General features: G+C 49.6%; 1 protein-coding gene across 5 annotated transcripts in view; it reads right to left on the bottom strand.

The window, feature by feature from the left end:
* IMMP2L (inner mitochondrial membrane peptidase subunit 2) overlaps positions 1-25,824 on the bottom strand; it is a 594,300-nt gene that overhangs the window by 547,536 nt on the left and 20,940 nt on the right. For 3 of the 5 annotated variants that reach the window (XM_045828652.1, XM_045828653.1, XM_045828654.1), the window contains 2 exons: positions 23,951-24,087; positions 8,208-8,311 (listed from right to left, as the gene is read on the bottom strand). In XM_045828652.1, the coding sequence (XP_045684608.1) occupies positions 8,208-8,311; positions 23,951-24,085 (239 nt within the window). In that variant the 5' untranslated portion in view covers positions 24,086-24,087. Of the gene's footprint in view, positions 1-2,513; positions 3,301-7,502; positions 7,534-8,207; positions 8,312-23,950; positions 24,088-25,824 lie in introns of those variants that run through there. The other 2 variants (XM_045828655.1, XM_045828656.1) reach the window with 2 other exon arrangements.

The following is a 25,824-nucleotide window of genomic DNA, read 5'->3' as shown; positions in this document are numbered from 1 at the left end:
CCCTTGGTGTTCTGAGGGTCGACTAGCAGGTGCCCTACATGAGGTTCCTCCTCGTGTTTGTCCCAAGGGGGGTTGTAGCCCTTCTCACACCTGTAGGCTGTGGCCGTGTTTCGTGAGCTCAGAAAAAGCTCTAGGCCTCTATGCAGATACGGCTCCCCGCCCCCATGCACTCTCTCCCCTGCCTCTGTGACTCCAGGGGCGTGGGGCCAGACCTTTTCCTATGTCCTGGGTGTCTCTGCACTCTTCACTGTACGTCCCCCATCCCTCTGTCCCTCCACACCCCAGTCCGACACCCTGAACGACCTCACACCAGGGCCCACAGCCTCTCTCTCCACCGCTGGGTCTAGCCTGCCGGTAAACTCACCTGCCGAGTTCCTCGCTTCCGCTACACTGGTTTCCGTTTCAAGCCTTTCTTCAGGTCTCTTCCTAGAATCTGATTCTCTGATGAAATGACCCATCTTTTCATCAGTTATTTTAACGGTTAATTATCATTGTTTTATAGCCCATGTCCAGTCATCCTAGTAGCTAGATCACTACGAGATTCTCTCTGTTATTGCTTGTTTTGTTTGGTTTTTCCCTGGGTCCTGCCTTCTGACATGCGCGGTGTTCTCCCACTGATGGCCAGGTGCTGAGCACAGAATCCAGAGACGCTGCGTGGCGCCCCTGGCTTCTGGCAGTGCCAGTCACAGCAAAGGCAGACTGCCTTAGAACCAGGACTGACTGCATAAGGAGCTGCAATTCGATGTTTGCACGTTGCGGTCTATTTCTAGCTTCCCCTAACTCCTAGGCTGCAGCCCTGCGGGGGGGTCCCAGTTAAACATCACCGCCTCCCTGAATTCTGGCAGGCGGCGGACTCCCTGGCACTGAGAAACTACCAGAAGTTCCGCTTGGCGCTGCACACCTTAGCCGCCGCTGCCTGGCCTCTCTGCCTCCCGTCCTGGGCTGCGTACAGGGCGACAAGTAAGCCAGGGCTAGGAGCTGGACTGTGGGCTCACGCCACTGGCTTCTTTTCAGTCTGGGACTTTTGCCCCGGCCCCGCCCCCCGCCCCGCCCCCGGCCCCGCCCCGGTAGTGCTGCGGTGCTTGCAGGCATGTGGTGGGCGTGGCCTCCGTCTGAAACAGCCCCCAGTCCAGCACAGCTGAGAGTGGAAGTCAGATGAACTGACCCTGGGGGCCCGCCTTATGCGGGAATCTGTGTCTCACTGGTTCCAAAAGTATGTTTAAGGGAGGACAGCATACAGACGTGGAAGGTTACATGTCTGGGTTGCATGTCCTGCTCGAAACCTAAGCTGTGTCTTCTCTAAAAGTCAACTATTTATCTGTTAGAATTATTGTGTGAATTTATATTCAGAAAGCGTTTCCTCAGCAGACTCTTTACCTATAATACATAATGGGTTTCTGGGACCTCCTTCTTCGTGTATGCTTTCTTGCACTTAAAATCAACAGTGTTCTCAGAGGCCGAGCTTTTTCACAGAAAAATAAAAACAGGGAGAAACATAAGTGCGCCCTATTTCACAGAATGTTGCCTCTATAACTTTGTTCTTCGAGAACCTCGAGTCAGCTCTCAAAGAATGTAAGAGTTGTGAAAGGGGTTGGGCTGTGAACATCTCCTGTAGTTAAGTTACCGTAAAATGTCACCACTTTGCAATTGAAATTTATGGTCACTGAAACATTTCTAAATGCAGCTTTTCTCTGAACTAAAAAAAAAATGTTTTCTTGCATAATTAAATGTGCAAAGTTTTGAAGGACGGTTTATTCTAGTAAAGAAAGCAAACTTCCGGGGGAAAAAAAAAGGAAAGCAAGCTAATTAATTAAAGACAACCTCCAGGGCAGCAACTTTGTGTATGCCCACGAACAGCAGTTACAAAGCCAGTGAAGCTATGTCAAATCATAGCAATCACACTTACTCTATCTCACTTTCTTTTAAAGTATCCTTTGTAAGTCTGCTTAGGAAGGAGTGCAGATTACTCTTCGTAATTTAAAGTTCCTCAATCTAAATCTCTCTTCAAAATCGACTGCAACCCAGACACCACACTCCAACACTTTTACAATTAATTTTTTAATACCCCAAAATAAAATCAGGTACTTCACCATGCCCATAGAGCTTTTTTTTTTTTTCAAAGTCATTGTCTTTGGAAAGTTCTGTTCCTGAAATATACAATACTAACTACAACCTCAGAAAAACATTTGGCTATCAACAAAAGAAAATTAGGAATCAATGCAGATAGAACAGATAAGTATACACAATGATATTCTCCCAGCTCAACAGAAAACTAACCAGCTTTTAATGCAATTATGGGTCCATTATTCAGTTATTCTTGCTCTGGGCATTTGTTTCAAAACATGCTTTCAGTTTCTAGCAGGCTCCAGTTAATTTCCCTGGGGGTGGGGGGGCCAAAGGCCCTGCAAAGATCTACAAGCACTCAGGGCACTGAGGAACTGGCCCCTGCCGTTTTTCTGTTTCATCCATTTCCTGGCTCAGAGCTTCATAACTCTCTGCTGCTCGCGGTCACGGCGAGAGGTGCAGCCGTCACAGGGACCCGCTGTCTGTCAGGGGCAAGAATGCAGCAGCCCCGAACCAGCTGTCAACATTGCAGGCACATGACATGCTCATGACAAAGCGTGACTGCTACTGATGAAGGCTTCGTTTCAGGACCCACGGCTTCAGAAACTTCCGTACGGAAATGGGAAGGTGCAGCAACGCTGGGGCTGGGCTGACGTCTGAGTGGAGAATGAGTAAGTGTCCCCGGGCGGGCAACCCGTCGCCACGGTCCACAGAGGCGTTGCCAGGTGACGGTGAGGATCACGGGACTGGGTGGGGGGCGCCCGGCCCTCTGCGCCAGCTTTCACCGGCTTCGAGTCCTTACAGCAGTCCCCGCACCTCCCCGCGGCCCAGAGCTCTCGTGTGCAAAAAGGAGCAACGGCAGTATCCACGTGGTTGGATTTCTTAAACAAGACATAAAAGTGAGTGCAGAAGCATTAATTAGCCCAGGGATTAGAAAACAGTGAGGGGTTGATACATAAAAGCTGCTCTCTCTGTATCCTGCGTGTCCTGTTCCCTTTATCTGGGACGTGGTCACCCCAACACTCTCACTGGCACGGAGTGCTGACCTATTTGGGGGGTCTGCCTTGCACCGTAACAGCCACCACGGTGTGGTCCCGCCCGGACCGGAGGGTCACACCTCAGACCACCACATTAGATGTACTCCCGGAGTGCAGCCAAGGATGGCGGGAGAAAGTCCAGACACAGCGCCCTCCGACCCACATGCCAAGGGTGTCGCGTGTAATTTCGAATTTTCTACTGGCCATGTCACAAAAGGAAAAAGAACAGGTGAAATTAACTACAATGAGATACTGGACTGAATATGTCCAAAATATAATCATCTTTAAAAACGGGCTTGAAACCTATATAATTTTATTAAATAGTGTCACCCCCATAAACTCAATAAAATTTAAAAAGAGAAGAGAAAACACAACTGTCAGAAGCCTCACCGCAAGTGCTCAGCAGCCACGCATGCACCCACGGTGCCGGACGGAACAGGTTCACGGTCAAACGGACCCAGGTTCAGACTCTCGCTCTGTTTCCTTGCCATCCACTGCTAACTCCCAGTTCCACTGGGTTAAAGATAACAATCTCCAGATATTGCTACGTGAATTCGATACAAATCACGGAGCTCTTAGCACGAGGCCTGCTCTGCAGTGGTGCCTTATGAATGAGAATTCCCCCACCCCCCCCTCCCGTGAACTTGGAGAACACTGTCTTCATGCTGTACAAGCTGTGACCCTGACCCTCAGCTCCCCACCCGCTCTGCCATACACCACAGCTCCCCCCCACCCCCCGCCACCTGACTTGCATGGCTCCTCCTTGATTCCCAAGAGCTGTGAACTTGACTGTGCAGACTTACAGAAGCCATGGACCCTCTCAGATGTGAGCCAGGTATGTGGTCCCAAGAAACTAAAAAGGCATGCACCTGAGAAGCTCCCTCTCCTCTGGCCCTGTCCCCCCCACCCGCCCACTGTCACCTCCCACCGCAGCTGCCTCAGCAACCGCCGGTGACAGCAATGCTTCTCCATCGGAAGGTGGACTGGGAAATTAAACAGGTGAGGGTCATTCTACAGAGTCACTGGCCAGGACCTTTCAAACCTGTCCCTGTCAAAAGGACAAAGACCAACCAAGGATCTGGTCTAGAAGAGGGACATTGCTGGGAACAGTGGTGAAACTCCAATAAGCTCCACGGATTAGTGACCAGGACGGCACCAACGTCAGTTTCCTGGCTCCGGTGACGGTCCCGCGGTTGCGCACAGCAGTGGTGTACGATGACCGAAGTCTGAGCACCCAATGGACACCGTGAAGACTGTAGGTGACAACGCCGTATGGTATCGATCGGTGAAATCCACTGAGAGTAGAACTCCAGTCCGCTCACCCCGCCCCCCAAAAGGCACATATGTGAGATAATGACTGTGCTACTCAACTCAGCGGGGATCCTTTCCCAGTGTCCCCGCACATCACATCATCCCAGCGCACACTCCCAGTGCCTGACCACGTCATTTGCCAATGATGCCCCCAACGGAGCTTGAAAAGACATTAGGGGGGACATAGGGAAACTCCCTATACTGTTTTTATAACTTCTCTTCAAGTCTAATATTTCACAAGAGAAAGTCAATGTACTTTTAAATGTGATTATTTGATACTGTCCCGACAGACCGTTCATTGATACGCTGCTGGAACACAGCACCACATACGCTGAGCGGACGGCAGTATGGCCATGACACAGGCTAACAGAAAGTCAATTCCAAGGTGCAGAGGACCCACCTTACTTACCACTATTGGTTTGCAAACCCACCAAGACAGTATGACGTCACCTACCTACGTAGTAACACTGAGCACTTGAGACTGATGTTCTCCCAACCAGCCCTGCTACTCCACTAAGTAAACGTACCTTTTCACTTAGCATCACTGAGTAACAGGCTGAAACAGCAGGTCCCCTGAGGTCAGCTTTTTACAGAAAGAAAGTGGCAGGAAAAGATAAGGAAGAGGAGCAAAGAAGCACGTTGCAGCCCGTGCACCCCCCCACTACCCCCACCCAGACAGCCAGCTCTAAGAAACAGCAATGGTCAGTGGGTTCTGAAGAACCCCCGCCGCCCACCGAGATGAAATCGGGACGGGTGCTTCTGCCCCAGCTTTTGTCTCTGTAGCTCACCATGAATCAGGCTCACAGGCAATTGGTAAGTGCAGAAAGGGTTTCCGTATGAGGCAGAGGCTGCACTGGTTCACATGTGATTTCTTTCCCCCACGGCATCCATGTTCTGTTTCATTCATAACAGCACCTGAAGTCTAACTTTGCTGGCCCAGTACGCCAGGAAAGAACCTGCATTATGCATTCGACCCTCCCCCTAGAAGTGCTTATTGCAAGGTGAACACTGATCTTAATAAAGTACATACTATATATGTGTCTGTATACATTTATATACATACACACACATATATACACAAAGTAACACATGGCAATGAGCAAAGCAAACATCTCTGGTATTAGTGCACTTTGCACAAAGCTTGCTACTTTTCTCTCCTTGTGTTTTCTCCAGACAACGCCCCTATTGCTCTGCACACACAGGCAGCCTCGACCCCTTTGACCCTTGCTTCTGCTGCCTTCCATCAAGCCACCTCCACCACTGTTGTTTCAAGTAGAATCCTACATTTACTGCAGTGTTTTCTTATCAGAAAGTTCATGTCTTTTTTAAAGTGCTAGCATTTTTAATGGAAGTGCTATTCTTTTCATTAGTATTCCGGTTACGAAGCTGCAGAAGCCCTGCTAATTTAAGCATGAATATGCACACTGAGAAGTGTGCGAGAAAGGCATGTGTAATACAGTAGAAACGCTGTACCTCCACATACTCTGAACAGAATGTGCAAAACGCTATTCCGGGACTATTTAAAATATAGACTATCATAATTTCTCGTTTCCAAAGATGAATTATATATCAGCGAAATGTGTGCTTAATATTGATTTGTATTTTATACATTTTATATTTAGCCATAAATTCAAATTTTAGTCATGCATTTCTGGATGAGTCATACATTTCTTAAACAGGATATCCCAATGTAATGCTGACAATTACTGTCTAAGTTAAGACCAGATGGATGCATTTTCTAAGAAAAGCAAATATTTAGTGTTTTTCTGTGAATTAAACATGTATTATGAGCATTCATCATGCCAACATCAATTTTTTTCAAACGAAGCAGTCTATAAAATATATAAAAATATAAAGATGTGTCTAGAAAGCATTTTTGCTCATAAAAGTAAAAATGCACTTTAAACAGTATCTTTTATAGCATGACCTCATACTGAAGAAGAATTTAGGATGACTTTTTATTTCTCAAAGGAAGAAACAATTAATACTTAACTATTTGTTGTTAAATAATACAATGCCAATCAGTAAGCATTCTTTTACACAGTAGCTCCTGCCATCAACAAGCATTGTCAAAGGAAACTCGTTACTTCTAACAAGACAGATAAAGCACATAACTAACTCAATAGAAATACAGCTCAGCCAAAGGAGCCATAATGTATTCTCTCAACATCCATTTGAATATACCCTTTTTGAAATTAATGTATATAATAAGTAAAAATGTTATTATATTTATTGTATTGTAAATATAATAAATGACTATAGTTAACATTTACATAAAAGAGCATTGCTCTCCTTGTTTTCTAAGTAGTATATGACAGGCTAATGTCATATACTTTCAGGGACCATGCAACCCTGAATTGCAAGGAGCTTTTTTCCCCCCAATTACCTGCTCATATTCACTAGCTGAGAGACAGTCAGCATGCTTCTAATGGAAAAAAACAATGCACAGTTGTCTGCGTACAGTGTGACCTCTTTCACTTGGGTGGGCACCCCCTCCATCACCCTTGTCAGAGCAAAGGCGGAAGAACCATGAGCGCCCGGCGGGCTGACCCGGCGTGGAAGGGGGCGCTGCCCAGGCTGCACGAGCGGCCCTGGGAATGACAGGCTAGAAGCATCCTCTGCAGAGCAGGCCGGCAGCACAGAGAGCCTCCAGAGCACAAGGAGCATTTAATCCCATTTCCGGACGTCTGCCACACGCAGCTCCGCTCAGATGTACGTATTCCATCAGTTACCAAGCAGATTAGCTCACAGATTTTCAAAGGCAGGCTGGTTGAGCAGGCCGGACAGAGACACACTTATAAGATACCTGTTTCCACACAGCGCGTGTGAAAGGTAAGTGTAAACGGGCAGATGATGGTTCGCTTCCAGCAAACAATGACAAATACCATCCAACAAGAAACAGGCATTCCCATTGGAGAATCACAAATATAAAATGGAAGCTTTCCCCAAACGATGGGACTTTTACTGTTGTCAAAGTACATGGCAAGAACGACTCGGTTAATTGCTATCCCAGTGCACCAACTGGAATAATATGGAATCACATGAAAACATTTTTTGAAGTGGCTGAAAACCAGAAGAAATCAGGCAAGTTCTGTTGCCGTCCTCTCAGTGAGAATTTACTCTGAAAACAAACAAACAGGAAAATCTCAAATCTAACCATGCAAGCACATGCGGGGACTATGTATTATATCATTGTGTCAATTATACACACTTTGCCATTCCTTTTCTACACCAAGACTGGAATGAAATTCAGGTTCCCAACCAGCCGTCCTACTTTTACAGAGCAACAGCGCCACCTGTGGTCTCAAACAGAAGCCTCCAGTGGACCTGTCTTCCAAACCTCCTTTTGTCCACTGAAGTACTCCCAGATACGCCACCGAACTGATATGTCACCGAATTTCACATCACACTTATCGTACTCTAGAAATATTTCGTATGTACACAGAGGAATGAAACATGAGAATAAAAGATTGCTTCCAAGATGCAAAGTTTTGAAATCATCAAAACTAATACCAAATACATGTATTTTAATCGTCAGTATAACAACTTCCAATCAACATCTCATTAAACGCTTTTTGCCAAATCCAAGTAGGTCGATCAACTGGTACATTTTAAATACAAAAGAAAAACTTTTTTATAGCATCATTGCATTTCAAAATTGATTTTTAAAAACACATTCAATTCTAAATGTACCGGCAATGTAGGAATTGACAATGTGGCATTAGCAGCAGATTACCAGTTAAACCACATCATTACAATTCATGTACAAGCACAGTATGTTTCTGATCTACTCACACCAATGACACGATGTCGCCACGCTGGACTTCGAAATTCCTCACTTTCCAGTGGTTCAAAAGCACCACGTCGGACGACTGGCTCCCTCCGGGATTCAGAGAGGGCTAAAACACAGGGAGAAAGGGACATGTCTCTCATTTGTATTTGTCAGTCTTCATGGTGCCTTGCGTGTCACAGCTCTGTGCACAGCAATAAAATATCTCTAACACAGTCACTTTCCATAAATTGCTGCTCTAAAGTCACAGCCAATGACGAGTTTTCAAAAGGGCTCATCGGGATTCTGCACAGGGAACCAGGGGGAAAATACGTGCCCAGTACTGACTGGGAAGGAGATGAGGTATTCAACTCTCCCCCGAGCTGGAGTAACGAGGTATGGAGAGCCTTAAGAAGGATTCAAGGGACACGAGGAGGAATCGAATCAACCCCCCCACCCCCCACAGAAGACCCAAACAGGAGCCAATTCCACAATAGCATACGGCATTGTTCCATGGGGGGAAGAGCCGTCCCAACCCAGCCAGGAAACACAAGGGAAGAAGTGAAATGAGCAGGAAAAACACACGATGGGACAAGCGTGGGAAACGTGGGAATGTCCCACGTTGTCCTCTTCTCCCGAGAGAGCGGGCAGCAAGGGTCCTGGTCCCGGGGTAAGGTGGCCTTGTGAAAGTGGCCGTCACCCCGGGATCAGACAAGCCTGGACATGCCCGAGGGCAGGCCGGGCAGGAATGGAGCAACGTTCTGTGCACAGACTCCCCTGACGGTCACAGGCCATCGGGAATAATGCACCAAGTGAGGAGGCGTGACACCCACAATCTAGCACCGCACGGGGTGCATCGACAGTGAACGGACACACGACAACCCTGAGCAGGGCAGGTGGGATGGAGGACACAGGAAGACTAGGCAGCCTTTTCACCGTGGATACTGCAGGGTCCCTTAGAGTGTCAGGAGGGGAACCTCTGTGTCTGTGGAGGAAAGGGGCCGGGCCACAGGGCATGCCTGGCTCTCCCCGGCACTGGGGGTGGCGGCAGGAGAGGACATGACCTTGGCCAGTGCTGGGCCGGACCCTGGAGCCCAAGTGACCATCTCTTTCTTGAAAGATTCCTGGAATTATCTGTAGATTTTTCTACAAAGAAGACGGACAGTGCTGCAGGCGTTTCCTGCTGGGGTTCTGTTATGGCGACCTTGTATTTGATGCCCCAGGCTTTCTGCGCCCGAAACCCCCCAGGTGTCCTTGGAGACGCCAGCCGCTCCCACGGATCCCTGAGTCCTTCGTGAGTGATGAGGCCTCAACACAGACGCAAATATTTCTGCCTGAAATGTTTCCCACTCTTTCCCCTTCCTACCTTCAAGCCCCTGGAACCCCACGGGGGACGCTCGGACAAACTCTTTGCTCGTACGCCCCTTCTCTCCTCCCCATTCCCACCCTCAGACCCCACCGGGCAGCCAACCCTCCCAGGCTCCCCTCAGAACCTGTGGCTGTTCCTGCCACAGCGCATCCAAACGCGCCTCGTAATCACTGCCTTGTCTCTCTCTCTCTCCAAAAGGCTACGAGGATACTGAGAATAAACTGTTTCTCACGTGTGTTCTGGACACCTGATCACTTAAGATGCTTAATAATGCGAACTGGGAAGAATCAAAAAATAATCCGTGAAATTCTTCAAGACTCCCCCACCTCAATGTGCCAACAACGGAGCTCATTTTCCACGCCGGCACCCAGATAAACTTCGGTGTCACCCTCGCTAGCTAACAGGAGACCACTCGCCCGGTCCCCCTACTGGAAGACTCCTGCGTCATCCTCCATTCCTACCTTTCTCTGGGTCTCTCGCCATCAGACTCTCCCTCTGCTCAGGAGGCCTCCGATGGCAACTTCTCTGAGAATCCTTAAAAAAACAACCATCACCACGTGCAATTCCCTTGCAAAAAATTAGGACATGGCATCTTGGTGCTCCAGGGCAGGGACGGAAGAAACCCCCATAGGCTGGAATGCTGACCCTCGGGTCTGTCTGTCCTTCACAGAATGACCCACCTCTCTGTGCCTCTAATACTAACTGCTGGAGCCAAAAGGCAACGCATTGTGAGCAAAGGATGTGTTCGGAAAAGAACCCCAGAAGGGAGCCTGTCGGACCTCAAACAGCGGAGGTCAGAGTCACCAGTCCGCACCTGGAAGGCCACATTTGCTTTTACACAGGAAACGGTGGGAGTTTTCTTTGACCTTTCCTCCCCTCCGCAAGGTTAAGTGAATCCTTCCCCCACCTGTGCTCTCTTCCCAGGTCATGTAAACTTCAGGGATGGTTCCCGAAATCTTGTGACGGGCAGCTTCCTACACGCAACCCCTTCACCCCACTGGGAGCTTCTCGGATGCAGAAACGACGTCTTATCCATTACTTGTGCACCCAGGAGAGGGGCTGGGTGGGAGTATTTCTATAGTTTAAAGGTCAAAAGATGCACGGTTTTCGGAAGCATATTTAAATAAGAGGGTTCGTAAGCAACGCACATTACCTAAACAATGGCTACATCTCTTCAACTGGAAACATATTCAAGATAAGTCTAGTAAGAAAGCTTTTGTTTTGCATCAAGTGAGGCAATTTAAGGATTAGCAGTAAAGTGGAGCAGTGCTTTATTATTTATTTTCCATAATGGCATCAAGCTAACCACAACAGAACACATTTTTTCCTTACTGTTCATTCGTGAATACGAAGAGAGGAATGCGACTCACACTGATCATAAAGGAACTTTCCTGAGCTGGAAAACTACTTTAGAGCACTCTAAACACTGTAGTTCCTTGTACTCCAATTAAGCAATTTAAAATTAAAAAAAAAAAAACAAAAAACACTATTTCCTGAGTTTTCCAAAACAACTTTTGAGAAGAAAAAAAACGCACTAACTTCAACACGAAAAATTTATAGGAAAATTTAAGAAAACGTAATATGGATGCCGCTGTTCTAGGAAAACGAGTAAATGGTGTTATCGCTTGGAAACGGCACACGGACCGCGTCCCCTGCGGAGACGGCAGCCCACGCTCCAAACAGAACGAGCAATCTTCTCAAGCCAAAGAGGCGATAAACACGAAATCTACATCAGATCTCATCAACTCCGGGAACCTGATGTAGCCACGGAGTCCCCATTTTCTGGCTGTGTTGTCAATACTTTTCAGTCCTAGATTCCCAGGGACTCCATCAAAACTATAACCAGCTTGAAATAATAAAGTTTGGGGAAGTTATAAGCCTCAGAGAATATTTAATCTGGGAGTTTCCAGCCACATTTCAAAATGTGTGACTGTGTTGACTGTCGCTGCTGGCAGCCGAGGACAGTCCCGGCGGTTAGGTGGAAAAACACTGGAAAAATCACTGGAATGAGCTACGATCAACGAAAGCCGGCCCACGGCTTCCCTGCCAGTCTTTTCTGCGTGACCTGCACCCTCCCCGTCTATCCTGCGGGCTCTGCAGGGAGACCTCAGGTTCAACATCAACCTCGGGGGTCTTCAGGGCAGCCTTGCTCTAGAGATAAAACAAACAAACAAAAAACACGCTGTTCTCATCTTGGCTCCATTTCCTTACTGACTAGCCAGAGGACCTCACACTTTTTAACCTTCCGAGCCTCATTTCCGTGTCTGTGACATGGGTCGCCTGACCACCGAGCCCCCAGGGCGGCCACAAGAATTATAGGAGACCCGCAGAGGCTCGGGACACAGTCCCCGACACGACTCGGGGTCAACAGTCAGAACAAGACGCGATGTGGGTACAGGGACAGGGGGACCAGCTCCCTTCGTGCTCTTCCAGAGAGATCTAGCTCTTGCCTTCTGCCCTGCACGGCTGTCATTTTACACACTGAGCTGCAAGTCTACGGGCTGCAACTTCTACCCACCATTTCCAAACTCCTGGGGGTTTCTTCATGGCTCGTAGGCAGGTACAGGGAGCACGCTTCATTCTGGGTTTCCATTGCTCTGCCCCGAGGGATGTAACCGCCACAAACACTGGAATGCGCACGACTATGTAGCTGTATCTTCTATTAAAACATTGTGGCCGGTCTATTTTGAATTTTCATTTTAAAACATGCACACGTAAATATAAAATGATATACATGAAAGTCTAACTTCTTAGCTGTAATTAACACAATAATTTTCCTTTACTTGTTTTTTTTTAACCAAGTTTATCCATAAAAAGGAGGTTATTATATGCTTGGCTCTGACCTAAGTACTGGGTTGTTCACTCTAAAAGAAAAACAATGCAAGTCAGAAGATTTCAGCAGATATTAATAAATCATGGGAAAGCTAGAAATAGCAGGCATCACACCGGCTCCTGAAACAGGGCAAGACAGAAGTTGGCTTTTGTGCATCTCTGATCAAAGACCCTGCTGAAGGAATTCCAGTGTTTTTACAAACAAACATTACTGTCAGGCACCCTGAATTCTCAGCTTGTGTCTGAGCTGAAATCATACAACAGTTTCGGGGAATCTGTGTCTTGGCTTGGGAAAATAACACTCTGCTAGAGAATTAAACAGAGACATAATAAATGGTTTACCTGGTAAGAGTTAGCCCAGCCACCCATCAGTAAATGATATTATGCTAATTTTGATTTTTTCTATAAATTTCTTATTTTTTTCTCATATGTTTTAATTTTTAAAAAAAGTTCACAGCCTGCAGTTTGCTACTTGCAGTCTACATACCCACAAAGCCTGGTTTTCGCCCCACTTCGCCGGCAGCGATGCCTCCAGCCACCTCATGCATACCCAGCACCACCCACCGGGCCAGAAATCATCTAAATTGTTGAACAAATGCTGTGCTTTTTAATGAGATGCTTCCGAGCTGCCATGAGGAACCAAGAGTCGCCCTCAAACGTCCTTTGAAAAGTCACGATATTAGAAAGATGATTGGGGATGTCAGGTGACTCTTAGTTTAAAAATCAGAGAAAAAAAAAAACTGAAATAGTACCATTTGTTTCCCAGTTCTGACCACTGCAGCGCTGGCCAGGAAGCATGAACCACAGTTAACATAAATGTATATTCTATTGATAGAATCATCATGATTAGATGCCACACTTTGGAAAGACTGTGGATAAAGTGGTCTAGAATACCATCGCTCCTCCCCTTGCTGTTCGGGGCCCCACTGTTTGCCTGGTGCCTGGAGCCCTTGAACTGGGCTCACTGGGTACGCACAGTCCAAGGACTCCAGCTGCACCCAAGGCCGCACAGGCTGTGGCAGCCCTGGAGCACCCCTCCAGGGTAAAGGGCGCTTATTACCCTGAGCCCTTAATGCTTGACCCCTTACAACGGGCATCCAGCTAATACAGAAATCACTCAAACTTTTGACTGGAGGGCCCCTCCCCTGGCCGGGTGATTAAAACCCACAGTCACACACACGTTACACTTGAGTGCTGAAAGGAGGAAATTCAAGTCACAAAGCCTCTCAGGAAGTGTATACGTATTAAGTCCCAGTTCCATCTGGCACGTCATTAATAAGTGCAGAATAATGGGCTCCTCGCACCTGCTCCAGCTCCCGCGGACTCCCCCCAGGAGCACCTGGCCATTTGCTCGAGTTCCCATTAGCACCCCGTCTTCCCAGAGTCACCTTAGCGCTCTGTCCTAGACGGGTCGCCCTGCCCCCCCCGCCCGGCCGGCCAGTGCCGGCAGCCCCGGCCTGCCCACACGCGAGCCTCTGGTCAGGTCCCACGTGGGCTGGGACAGACACCGATTCTCCACACACCCGACCCGAAGGGCGTCGGAGGGGAAGCAAGCCTTGGCTGAGGGTGCGGGGCTGTGAGACCCTGTAGGACGCTGGAAGGATTCCACTGACGATTTCCATAGTCTGCCCCGAAAGCTCCTAAGCCAGAGCCCTGGGTTCGCTAGGTTCATCCTGCATATTCATTCCAAGGCCCTGCAGGCGACGGTTTTTCAGACTGCCGCAGCACCGTCGAGCGTGGGCCACCGTTACTCCAGTCTCCAAACAGCAGCTTCCTCGCCCCCTTCCAGCTTCCAGGAACAGTCGCCGGTCATTCGTCCAGTCTTGGCCAACGGTCCCTTTACCGGTTTTCCAGCCCTGACCGCCACCCGGTTCCAAGACCAGTGGCACATCCTGAAGGACTCTGTCAGGACAGCGACTCAGTAACAACGGCAGTTTCTGTTTCGGTCACCGATTGCTTCATGACAAACCGCCCCCAAACTGTGCCTTAAGAGAGCAACCGTTTATTTGCTCATAAGCTTGCGATCTGAGCTCTGCCCCGAGGGGCAGGTCCCCTGCTGGCCTCTCCTGAGGTCGCTCACATGGCTGCAATCCTCTGGGGGTCACGTGGGGCCCCTCTGGGAAGTCCGAGAGGACCCTGCTCATACGTGAGGCCCCACCTGGGGCTTGTGGGCCGGGATGCTCACTGCCCCTCCCCCCCCACTCAGTGGCCCCTGTAGCAGGAGAGCCAGGGTTGTCTTGCACGTTCCTATCGCACAAGGGGTTACCAAGTTTCTACCGGAGTCACACGTGCCAGTGCCACACCGGCTGGAGCAAGTCAGGTGGCCAGAGTGGGCGTGGGAGGAAACCACACCCATCGGTGAGGGAGCCAGGGCTGAGAACTCCTCCACACCCCCAGCTCAGGGCCCGGGCCCGCTTCTCCGCTGGCACTCTCTGTGCTTCCCGTTGGTCATTTTAAAAACTACAGAAATACCTGGCTACGCAGGTCAGTTGATTAGAGCATTGTCCAGACACACCAAGGTTGCAGGTTTGATCCCCGGTCATGGCACACACAAGAATCAAATCGATGAATGCATAAATAAGTGGAAAAACAAATCGATTTTTTATTCTCTCTCTCCCTCTCTCCCCCCTAAAAATCAATACGTAAATTTTTTAATGTTTAATTTTAAAACTACAGAAATAAAAGATGGTTTATACTGCAAAAAAAGGGAGAGAGATAATTAGCTGACCAAAAAATGAACTAAACCAACAAAAAATATATTAAAAGATAACACTCATAAGCTACAAAGTACAGAACATGCGTTTAAAAATTGAAGAAATAAAAACAAAGTTTATAAACCAAAAGAAGAATCAAAAGTATTAGAAATTATACCACTGGCATAAGAGATTAGAAACAATAAAATAAGCTAAAGTTAGCACATATGACGAATGACTTACTAGACAAAGGATGGGGAATAAAAACTATATTTTTTAAAGGTATTAAGAGTTAGAATTCAAAAGGTTAATTAAAACACCAAGGCTGTGTGGCTCAGTGGTTGAGCACCAGCCTGAGAATCAAAGGGTCGCTGGTTCGATTCCCAGGCAGGGCACATGCCTGGGTTGCGGGCCAGGTCCCCAGTAGGGGGCGTGCAAGAGGCAACCACACGTTTATGTTTCTCTCCCTTTCTTTCTCCCTTCTCCTCTAGGAAAAAATAAAATGAATAAAATCTAAAAAAAATAATAAAAACACCAAGGCAATCAGGATTTCTCATGCAAAGCACTTCCCATGTCTGGTAAATCCCCAAAGAACCGCCCTTCCCCCAGGGTTGGGGCTCTCTGTCCAGGAACCAGCTCTCAAAGGTGAGCGCCTGCAGAGCTTGCATAATGCAGATTCCCAGGTCCTGGCCACGATTCTGGCTCCACAGACCTGGGCTAGGGCTCAGGAACCTGCAGGAACGAGGCCGGGGGACCACGCTGGCCCCAGAGGGCTTTCTCAGACCACGGCCCTCGTCCTCTGTGCCGTCCTGAGTGCTGGCGGCCTCGACACCAAGCCGGCACTGAGGATTCCAGGTCGAAAGCCCACCTGCCCCAGCCCCTCCATTACAGGGCACTTTCAGCAGCCTCGGCCTTCCCAGCCTCCCTCCCGCAACGAAGCAGCATTTTTCAAATTACAGGTGACAACCTCTGCGGAGTCCCAGAATCACTGGAACGGGCTAAGACCAGAATAGAAAGTCGCAGAGGGCGCTGCTCGTAATGCGGGTGACTAGGGTGGAGGCATTGCTACAGGAACCCTTTGTTTCGGCTGTGCGTGGGCAGGGAAGCTGAGAAATCTCTGCTCTGAAGACGGGGACGGATTCATCAAGGAGCTGGAAGGGTTTCGGGGTGAAGAGTACAGAAACACCCTCGGAGTCAGAGAGAAAAATTTTAATGATGGTAATTTCATTTTATCCTATTTCTGCGGGGTTTAATTATGCAGGCACTTGGATGCTTCAGAGAACGGATTTCGTATGCATTTATGCGGCACCCCTGTGCACCGCTAGGGGAGAGGTGAGTGCGCCCTTTCTTGCAGAAGCTCACCAACGGGGTCCGCACGAACCCGTGAGACCACGAGGGGACGAAGCAGGAGACGTGCCATCGGGCGTGCAATACACCGTGCGGTGGGATTTCCAATAAGTGGATGGGGGGGGGGGGGCGGTCAGGGAGGGCTGTGCGAGGAACACAGGGCTCGAGCTCAGCCCCGCGGGAGCGCAGGAGGCGGCGGAGAGGAGAGGAAAAGGGTCCTCGCGTCTAGTCCCGCAGCCGGACTAAGCGCCCGCGGAAGGAGCGAGGGGGTGCGGTGTGCCTCCCTGCGCATGCGCCCACTGCACCCCGCCCTGCAGCGCGGTCCTTGGGAGTAAATCTCAGCTCCCGTGGATTTCACTGTCGATGTTACGGAATCCACACCGTGTAAAAAATTTTTAACCTCACCACAACATCATCTTTATACCTTAGAAAAACAGATGAAAGCACAAGTGGTAAAAACAGCACTTTGCTTGACAATTTTAAGTGATCGTGTTTTCAGTCCCCTCTTTACGTCTTTACACTGAGTGCACGTAACCGCTGAGAGACCTGATGTCTGAAGTCTTCGAGGTACGACTCCGTTAAAGGGGCGTGATGCGCGCACCCTTCTCTCAAGCGGTGCCGTAAGCACACCTGTGTGTGTGTGTGTGCGTGTCCACAGAAACACAGGTCCACATAGTACACGCAGACTGAGAGAGAGGCGGAGAAGCAAGGAGAGGGAGAGAAAGACAAGGAGGGAGGGAGTGGAAGAAATGCGGCGAGACACTGAAAAGCGGTGAATCCGAGCCCAGGGCCCGTGGGCGTTCTCTGCAGAACCCTCACAACCTCTCTGAAGCCTCGAGTTGCTCCCACGTGCAAGAAGACAGCATGGTGAAGTCCGCGTCTCAGCAACGGAGAAAACCCTCGCTTCGTCCGTCAAACCAGAGCGTCCTGTCACGTCCCCTTGGGGGGTGAGGGGGGCCCACGAAGGAACATGGGGAAGTTCCCACCCACCACCTGCTGCTGCGTCACGAACGTTGGCTGCTGTAGGTACAAACTCATCTATTTGAATTCTCCATTAACAACAGGCTGCAGACTTACATCAAAACAGGTACCATCCACCTGGCTGGCGCAGCTCAGTGGATTGAGCGCGGGCTGCGAACTAAAGTGTCGCAGGTTCGATTCCCGTCAGGGTACATGCCTGGGTTGCAGGCCATGACCCCCAGCAACCGCACAGTGATATCTCTCTCTCGCTCTCTCTCGCTCTCTCTCCTCCCCCCTTCCCTCTCTAAAAATAAATAAATAAAATATTAAAAAAAAAAAACAGGTAACATCCTAAGGGGTAAAGACCTCCAGTGAGATTTTCAAGCCGAAGGTAATTTGGAAGCAAACCGCAAGGGCAAGCCAATAAGCACTCGGGCGCGGCCAGAGGGCTGCATTGGAAGCCAGCCCAGCCCAGGGAGGGGGTCAGAACAGGGGCAGCCAGCACCCCAAGAAATGTGTGCCCGGGGCCTGGCTGCATCTGGGAAGCTGGGGCTCAGCAGGCAACGGAACCCTTCCTAACCGCGCCTCAAATTCTGCCGCATAAAACACAATGTATCTCTTTTCCTGAGAGTCTCTTTGCATCCAGCTTTTTGGAATTCAGAGTAGTAATAGTTAGGATCGATAGTGACGGCTGAATGTGAAGCCCACTGCAGGTTTCAATTTCTTTTAATAAAATAAAACAAATAAATGTGACTGAGACACAGAGAGCGCGAGACTCTTTGTTTGCTTTTTTGGCAGAACTTTTAATTTCAAACTCGGCGGGAGACACGGTAATGACTAGGCAGGGCCAGGTGGGAGGCTGAGCGGTTTCTCGCAAACCACTTTCTTCAGCATCATTTGCAGGTCAGGAGAGTCAAGACAATTCTGAGCCCAGGGAGGTGTGTGACTGAGGAATAAGACCCGTGCGCTGATTAAACTCTCTTTCCCTGGCGCGCTCTGATTCTCTAATGTATTCTGCCCGCGTCTCTCTCTGGAGTCGGAGCTGGAGAGAGGGCATGGCATAGCGGCGTGCCCCAGCGCTGCCCCCTCTGGCTCTGCAGAATGGCGAGAGGAGAATGGGACACTAGACGAAAATGAGGTAGCCGCTGCTGCCAACGCTGGACGACGTGCTTACAGTGGCTTCTTTCTGTTGCTCTGTGAAGTCTTAGGTCGTCATTTCGAACATTGAAGGCACGGGTGCCCCTCTGACGAGAACTGGGGATGCCTCGGCAGCTACCGTCACTGGAATCAAACCTCAACCCCGGGTGCCAGGTCGGTCAATGACCCCTAGGGCACGTTCTTGCTCTAAAAGCCTCTGTACGCCCTTGAACTTCTAATCGGAATCACTGCATTCCACCAACATCAGTTCTCCCTGGAGTTTCAGCTGCGCCCAGGATTGGTCTTCAGCTCCTGCGTGAAGTGAAGATTGAGGGACGAGGTGCTTCTTAAGAAAGAAAAACGTGCCCCGTTCATGGTGACTGTTCAGCAACCTGTAGGCGTGTCCCATGCACTCGGGGTGCGTGGCCAGTGTGGACAGACAATGAGGGGCCAACCCTCTCGGCTGGCACCCAGTGTGCATAGCACAGGAAAGGGGTCCTCTCGCCCAGTCCAATGGATACACCCACACATCTCTGTTTTTAAAAATTAAATGCTCTGTTTTTAAAAATTAAATGCTTTTACAAAGCATTTTGCAAATGCTTTGCAAAAAGCAAAAATTAAATGCTTTTAAAAAATATTTACTAATATAATTTAATTTACAATTAAATTATATTACTAAAAATCTTTATTTTCATGTATGACTTATCTTCAACCAGCTGTGACTCCCCACGTTTGACCACCTGTAGCCTTCTGGCCAGGTACCTACTGAATTGTAAATTAGTGTTGCAAACCTGCAGAAAGAACCACTGAGGAAGTGTTTAAAAGATAAAGAATTATTTCTTATAAGAAAGCATCCTGAAGGTGAGCTGCTATGAAATCCTCAGTCAACAGAATTGGGAAAAGACACAAACACAGCTCGTACAAAAAACAAAAAACGTGTTCGCCAAAGTGAGTTTCCAGTGCAGCAGTGACAGTATTTACTCAGTATGCTCCCAAGGACTGGGATTACCTGCCCCTTTGATGAGATCCCATCTTTTATTGCTTGGATTTCCTTAAACAGCACGTCTCTAAGTTGCAGAGTGACCTCTCAGAAAAGCCACTCTAAAGAGACGATCCCAGTGGCTGGGGGCAATTTCCAACCCAAACACGTCCAAAAGGGATCGATCCCTTCCAGCACTGGTGGCTCAAGTTTCAGCCTATCCCGGCTGTGTCAGCCCTGGACGAGGAAGCCTGGTGTCATCCTAGGGGAGACCCGCTGCCTGAGCCCACTGACGTGGGCTCGGCCGGCCGTGTGACTTGCTCTGACCCACGGAACGTGGGCAGGAGAGAGGCGCTGAGGCTTGCAGGGGTCCTGAGTGTCTCCGCCACCCCGGTCTCCCGCCATCACCCTCCAGAAGAGCACCGCCCAGGCAGCCGTGGCTCCTCCCGAGTGACTCCGGTCACCCCACGGCCTCGTGGGTGAGAAATAAAGATGTGCACGTGGGCCGTTGTCGGAGTAAAGATCAACGACCACACCCGAAAGGGCTGCGGGATTACTGGCATCTTCTGGCACCACTCGGTTCCGGATCAAAATGGCCAGGTCCGTTCTCCAAAACAGGGTGCGGAACCACGCCGGTCCTCGCTTCTGGATGTCCCTGCCCAGCACCGGCCCACAGCTGTCTGACAGCTTGGTGTCTCCTGAGCCTGGACACACACCCATCATCCTGGCGTACTAGTTCCTGAACCTCCTCCACTAACGGCAAAGCACCCCGAAGACAGACCTGTATCTGGCCCACCCGGGGGCACCTAAAATAGCACATTGCACCTATCAGCCACTCGACGATGACTCCCTATTCCGGTTCACAGGTACGAGCGCTTTTCTTTATGGTCTGTGCCCCCCAAAATGGCCTGAGTCACAGGCCTGTTCATACAGCTGAACTGACAGCAGTGACGCGATGTGACCTTTCTACCTGAATACGCAGGTGAGCTCAAGTGCTTTGCAACGAATGATACTCAGGATCGCTCGCCTACACCAGAGTGAACCCTTCCTCGGGGCCCGCCACTCCCACAGCGCCTACAGAAATGGAGAACCGACGGGGCTGGCCCATCTCCGGCTGCCCACACACACGTGCCGCACACGCGTGTCACCAGCCCGGGTGCAAGCCCCAGGGAGGGCCCGCCAGGGGCCTGTCCACCCCTCACCAGAGCACTTTCCTGTCCTGAGCCTCTTCCGCACTGGCCCCCGGGGTCGGTCTCTCCCGCTTGCTGCCCCAGCTGCCTCATTTTCTCCGTCGCCCCCCATCACCCAACTCCGCTCTTTTCTTTTCCTCCTCCTCTCCACATCAGCTGTTCTTCTTGCCTCTGGCTTCTCTGCCTTCCGTTCGCACTTTCAAGCCGTGGTGAAGGGGACATCAGCAGACACGCGGAGCACGCCCTCCCCGCACGCCAGACCTACCACCTGCCACACGCCAGAGAGGAACGCCAGGCCTCCGGGTCGAACAGAAGCAGGTGTGCTCCCCGTGGGATGCTCGGGGACCTCCAGAGACCTCCGCACGCCCTGCTGGCGACTCCAGTCTTTGCATCATTAGGTAAATGTGAAGACAGGGCTGTGCTCCAACACTTGCCCGAAATTCTGCCGGACCCCACGGGCTAAACTCATCCCTTCACCGGAGCCGTGCGGTAGGCAAGCTGTCCTCAAACATGCTGACTCCCATAGTAACCGTATCTCATGCCCGCAATCTCTGCTCCTGTTTTGAGAAAGACTTAGTGGCAGCTAATGCAACTGTAAATAAATGTTCTGTTATACCTAGAAGCAGTCTAAAATTCCTAAAGTGCAGTCACATCTGTCCTTTCTTCCCAGCGTATCCTTTCCCCTTTTATTCTGAAAGTGGCCCCACCCCCTTCTGCCGAGAACTGTCACCCCTAGGTCACCCCGAACACCCGTGGAACAGTGGGGTGCAAGTGTGAGCTGTCACTCTCTCGCCCAGCCCGGCCACAGGCGGGAGCGCGCGCCTGCCCACAGCTGGCCGAACCGAGCTCTGTGTGCACGGGCTGGGGCGTGGGTCCCGGGCTGACTCCGTCCCAGTCCTTCCCCGAGACTCTTCCCAGCGAGGCGAGGAGGAGAGGGGAGCTGTCCCTCGGGCGGTGACGACATCGGCCGCGCTGAGGCTGGCGAGCTGCCAGCAGCCGTGCGCCCTCCGGGGCGAGGAAAGCTGGTCTGCGACAACAAAGCCAAGATGCAGACGGTGCAAACGGAGAAGCTGGGCCCCCTGGCAGCACCCACGGCCCGGTCCTCCCGTCCTCGGTGGCGCGCCCCCTGCCTTCCTCGTGGGTGTGCACAGCCTGCCCGCGAACTCCCCTGTGCACCTGCGTCAGCGCAAGCTGCTCCTCCGTACCCCGCAGCCAGGAAGACTCCCCATAACAGCACACACACGGCAAGGTAACAAATCTGAACTCCTGGGAGCAAGGTCTGGGAGTACGGTGGGAAACTCCAATGTCTCTGCCACAGACTTAGCATTAATCCACTAACTGATGTTTGGGGACGACACTACTTAACACTTTCTCTATAAGACGATTGATTTCTTATCTTGTTTAGTGAGTATAGTAAGGTTCCTCTTAACAGCAGTTATGAATATAGGTGTTCAGGGGGTAGAGGGCTGGGATTCTCTGATTGCCATAGGGCTCTCTGGAATATCAGACCCAAGGTCAGGAGGTGTCGTGTTCTGGAAAAATCCATCTCGGGAGAGTGATGGTTGTGCAGCAAAGCAACACTAATGAAACTGGAGGAAACATTATTAATGCAATCATTTGTTAGCAAGGGTCACATACCGACGGGTGGACTCACAGGGACCCAAGGGACCAAAACTGGACTTGGGCTGGGGGGAGGGGGGGTGGACAAGGCAGTTTTAGTCTCATACAAAGGTTTTGTTTCAAAATCTCGACCAAGGAAGTCTAGCCCTCCTTAAGGATTGTGTCTGAGATGAGGTTGCCAGGCATCCAAATCCAAAGAGACAGGAAATGTAAAATCCAATCTGGGCTGAATGCATTCACCTGCGTCTGGGAATGAAGCCGCAGGCCCATGAGTCCCTCTCCCTCTGTGACCCCGCAGTGAAAGGGCTTTGCTCTCAAAGCAAGTGACCGGTCTGCCTGGCGCTGCTGACCACCACGGAGGGAGCCGGAGAGACGAGGGTTGGGCTCGGAGTCCCCTGCCCAGGAGAGGGCCCCTCGCGCCAGCCGGTGACAGATGCAGGGTCAGCGCTCAGACAGCCCCCCTGGAGATCCTCAGCTGCACCCCCCAAGCACCCCTCTCTGGGCCGCATGGAGTGCCCACGCGCAGGAACGGAGCTGATCCTCGGTACAGTGAATATGGCGAAAAGCAAATGCACTTGAACTGCTCAAGGCTGCTGTCTGGGCCCCTAACGAGTTGTAACTCACACACACACACACACACACACACACACTCTCACACACACACACACAAAGCTGGTTATTCTCTGTATGACCACAAGCTCTTAGAAGCTGGTATAGTCATTTTACTTATTTCCTTTACACACCTATTTAGCATCATACATGAACTTAAAACACACCAATAATGGAAGAAAACAAACCATATCACAAAATGCAAATTCTTCCTAATTGCATAAACTTACTTAAACAGCTAGGCTTTAGACATCGACTTTAGAAAAATAATGTTTTCTCTAAGTTATTCCAGAAGACCATTTGCATAGAACTTTTGGAAATCTCCTCTCCAGAGCCCTTCATTTAAACTTTTCAGTCAGCAACATGCTTACAGAGCACACTAGACCATCTGGGACCAGTCTCTGGACTTTTCTACCCACTGGATACATATTTGGCCCAAACCCACCCTATATCTGCCCTAATGATTTAGTCTTTAAAATATATTTATGTGCCCTGGCTGGCGTAGCTCAGTGGATTGAGCTCAGGCTGCAAACCAGGCACCACAGGTTCGATTCCCAGTGAGGGCACATGCCTGGGTTGCAGGCCATGGCCCCCAGCAACCGCACATTGATGTTTCTTTCTCCCTCTCTTTCTCCCTCCCTTCCCTCTCTAAAAATAAATAAATAAAATCTTTTTAAAAAATATACATTTATGTATGGAATCAAATGGTATTAATTAAAATATCTTAAAATCCCACGCCATGTCCACGGCCTGTGATATCATTTAGTAAAATGTCTTCAAATCTCCATTTATAATTCCCTTGAAAACACTAAAGAGACAGAGAATAATCTGGTCATTATTTTTATCTGCCTCCCCTCTGCTTAGACTATACTGGAAGGCTTTATAAAGAAAGTTCTTAAAGTTCAATTTCAGTTCAAGATCTTTTTAAAACCTTTCCGCTCCCAGCCCAGAGCTGATGTCGACAAAGCCCGTCTCTAGCGCTTGGGACACGATGGAGCGTGTGCAGCAAGAATGAAGTCGTGGGAACTGTCACCTGCATCGACGCTCCCTCCACTCTTGCCACGCAGGCCACCCGGTCGAGGAAGGTCACTGCCACAGGCACCGCCACGAAGAAGCCTTTACAAAAGGCCTTGACGTATCTTTTCACCCAGCCTTGAGACTGCGCCATACCTGCAAACACAAAGAAGACAAGTGTGGGATGGAGTCTTAAAACAAACATCAAACATGGGGGGAAATAAAGATGCAAAAAGCAGCACAAGAAAAACTGAGTTAAGGAAGAGCGACTTCATCTCAATATATTTCACCCTCGTCCCTGTAACCTTTGGAATAAATCAGATTTAAAATCCCAAAGGCAAATGCATTCACTCTGTGTAACTCTTTTTGGTAGCTCTAGTCCACTGAATAACTTCAGGGGAAAATCTTCCTTTATGAAGCAATAAGGCAGAAAAATAGTAAGAATTATAATGGATGTGCTCCTCATACCCTCAGACCTGTTTCCTTCCACAGTAACAGAATTTTCAACAAGATACTTCAATGGCTGCCCAGCCTCCCTTGCAGCTAAGCGTGGCCACGTGACTAGGTGTGACGAATGAGGGATGAGCAGCAATGACATACTCCCCCACTGTGCCCTTAAAAGGAGTATGTCCTCCCTTTTCTGTGGCTCATTTTCTGATACCTGTGACGATGAGGTGGTGACAGGAGTAGGGGTAGCCCTTTAAAGCTAACGATGGCAGATGGACAGAAGGGTCCCAGGTCTCCACCACATCGGAGGCAGTTAAATGAGATACAAATCACTCTCCGTCATTTAAAAATCTAAACACTACTTCCCATTTTCTATATAAATTTACATACACATATAAAAGTACCTAACACATAATATCATTTTATTATTGTTTTAATCATTTAACAAACACCTATATATCAGTTGTATAGTTAAAGTATAAAGAAAGACTGAAAAAAACAGTCTTATCAAAATGCTAAGAATGAGCAATGGCAGATGTTGGGAATGCAGAGGATGACCCTTTTCTTCTTTGAACTTCTGTTGGCTTCTGACCTTTAAAAAAGAAGGACTGCCCTAAGAAGTCCCGTTAGTAGACGGAGCTGACTGTGGGGCAGCCCCAGTCCGGGTCCCTCTCCCATCACAACAAACAAGCCACAGGTCCTCGGGCCGGGCTCCCTGCTGTGCGCTGCACAGCACACGCCTGCGTGAGGTCTTCCCGTCCCTGCAGCAACCGACATGCAGCCCTGAGTGAGTGCACCTGCCGTGTGTGGCCGACGCAGGCTGTGGCGAACGGTGCCCCGGCGCGCTGCTGACCACATCCTGAGCGTTTGAACTTAGACATCCTTGCTTTTCTACCACCCACAGTAAGCACTGCAGTTCAAACGGGGGATGAAGGGGGGGTGGAATGCTGACAATTCATGTGACAACCCACCTAACTACTTGCCTATTTTAGGTAGTTAGGTAGTTAACAAACTGGCTGTAAACACACCATACTTTAACAATCAGGTCAAATAGGCTTAAGCACCTGGAGGAATTAGACTCAAAAAATTAAATGGATGGGACAAATGCAAACTGGAAAAAATGCTTCCATACACCTGTGGTTCTTAGAATAGAGGCGCCAATGGGTGACAGGATGAAAAGATCGGGTGTGCTCTTTGCTGTCCCGTGTGCCCTGCATGCGTGGACCTCCGCTAAGGAACCAGGGACACCTGCAGGACAAACACTAAGAAAGCCTTCAAACAGGACAAGGCCACAGCTACCCGTCAGCGGTAGCATGCGTGACTGCAGTATCAATGGAGGGAAAAAAGAGACATTGACATAAGTCGCATAAATTCAGATTCCAAGAATTTTGAGCCTCCCCTTCTTCCCAATATACACTGTCCCCCATGCTGCTACCCCATCCAGTG

The sequence above is a fragment of the Phyllostomus hastatus genome, unplaced genomic scaffold, assembly GCF_019186645.2.
Source record: "Phyllostomus hastatus isolate PE091 unplaced genomic scaffold, TTU_PhHast_1.1 phas_scaffold_78, whole genome shotgun sequence".
In the NCBI taxonomy this organism is placed as follows: Eukaryota; Metazoa; Chordata; class Mammalia; order Chiroptera; family Phyllostomidae; genus Phyllostomus; species Phyllostomus hastatus.
This window is presented reverse-complemented; position numbering and strand designations above follow the sequence as displayed.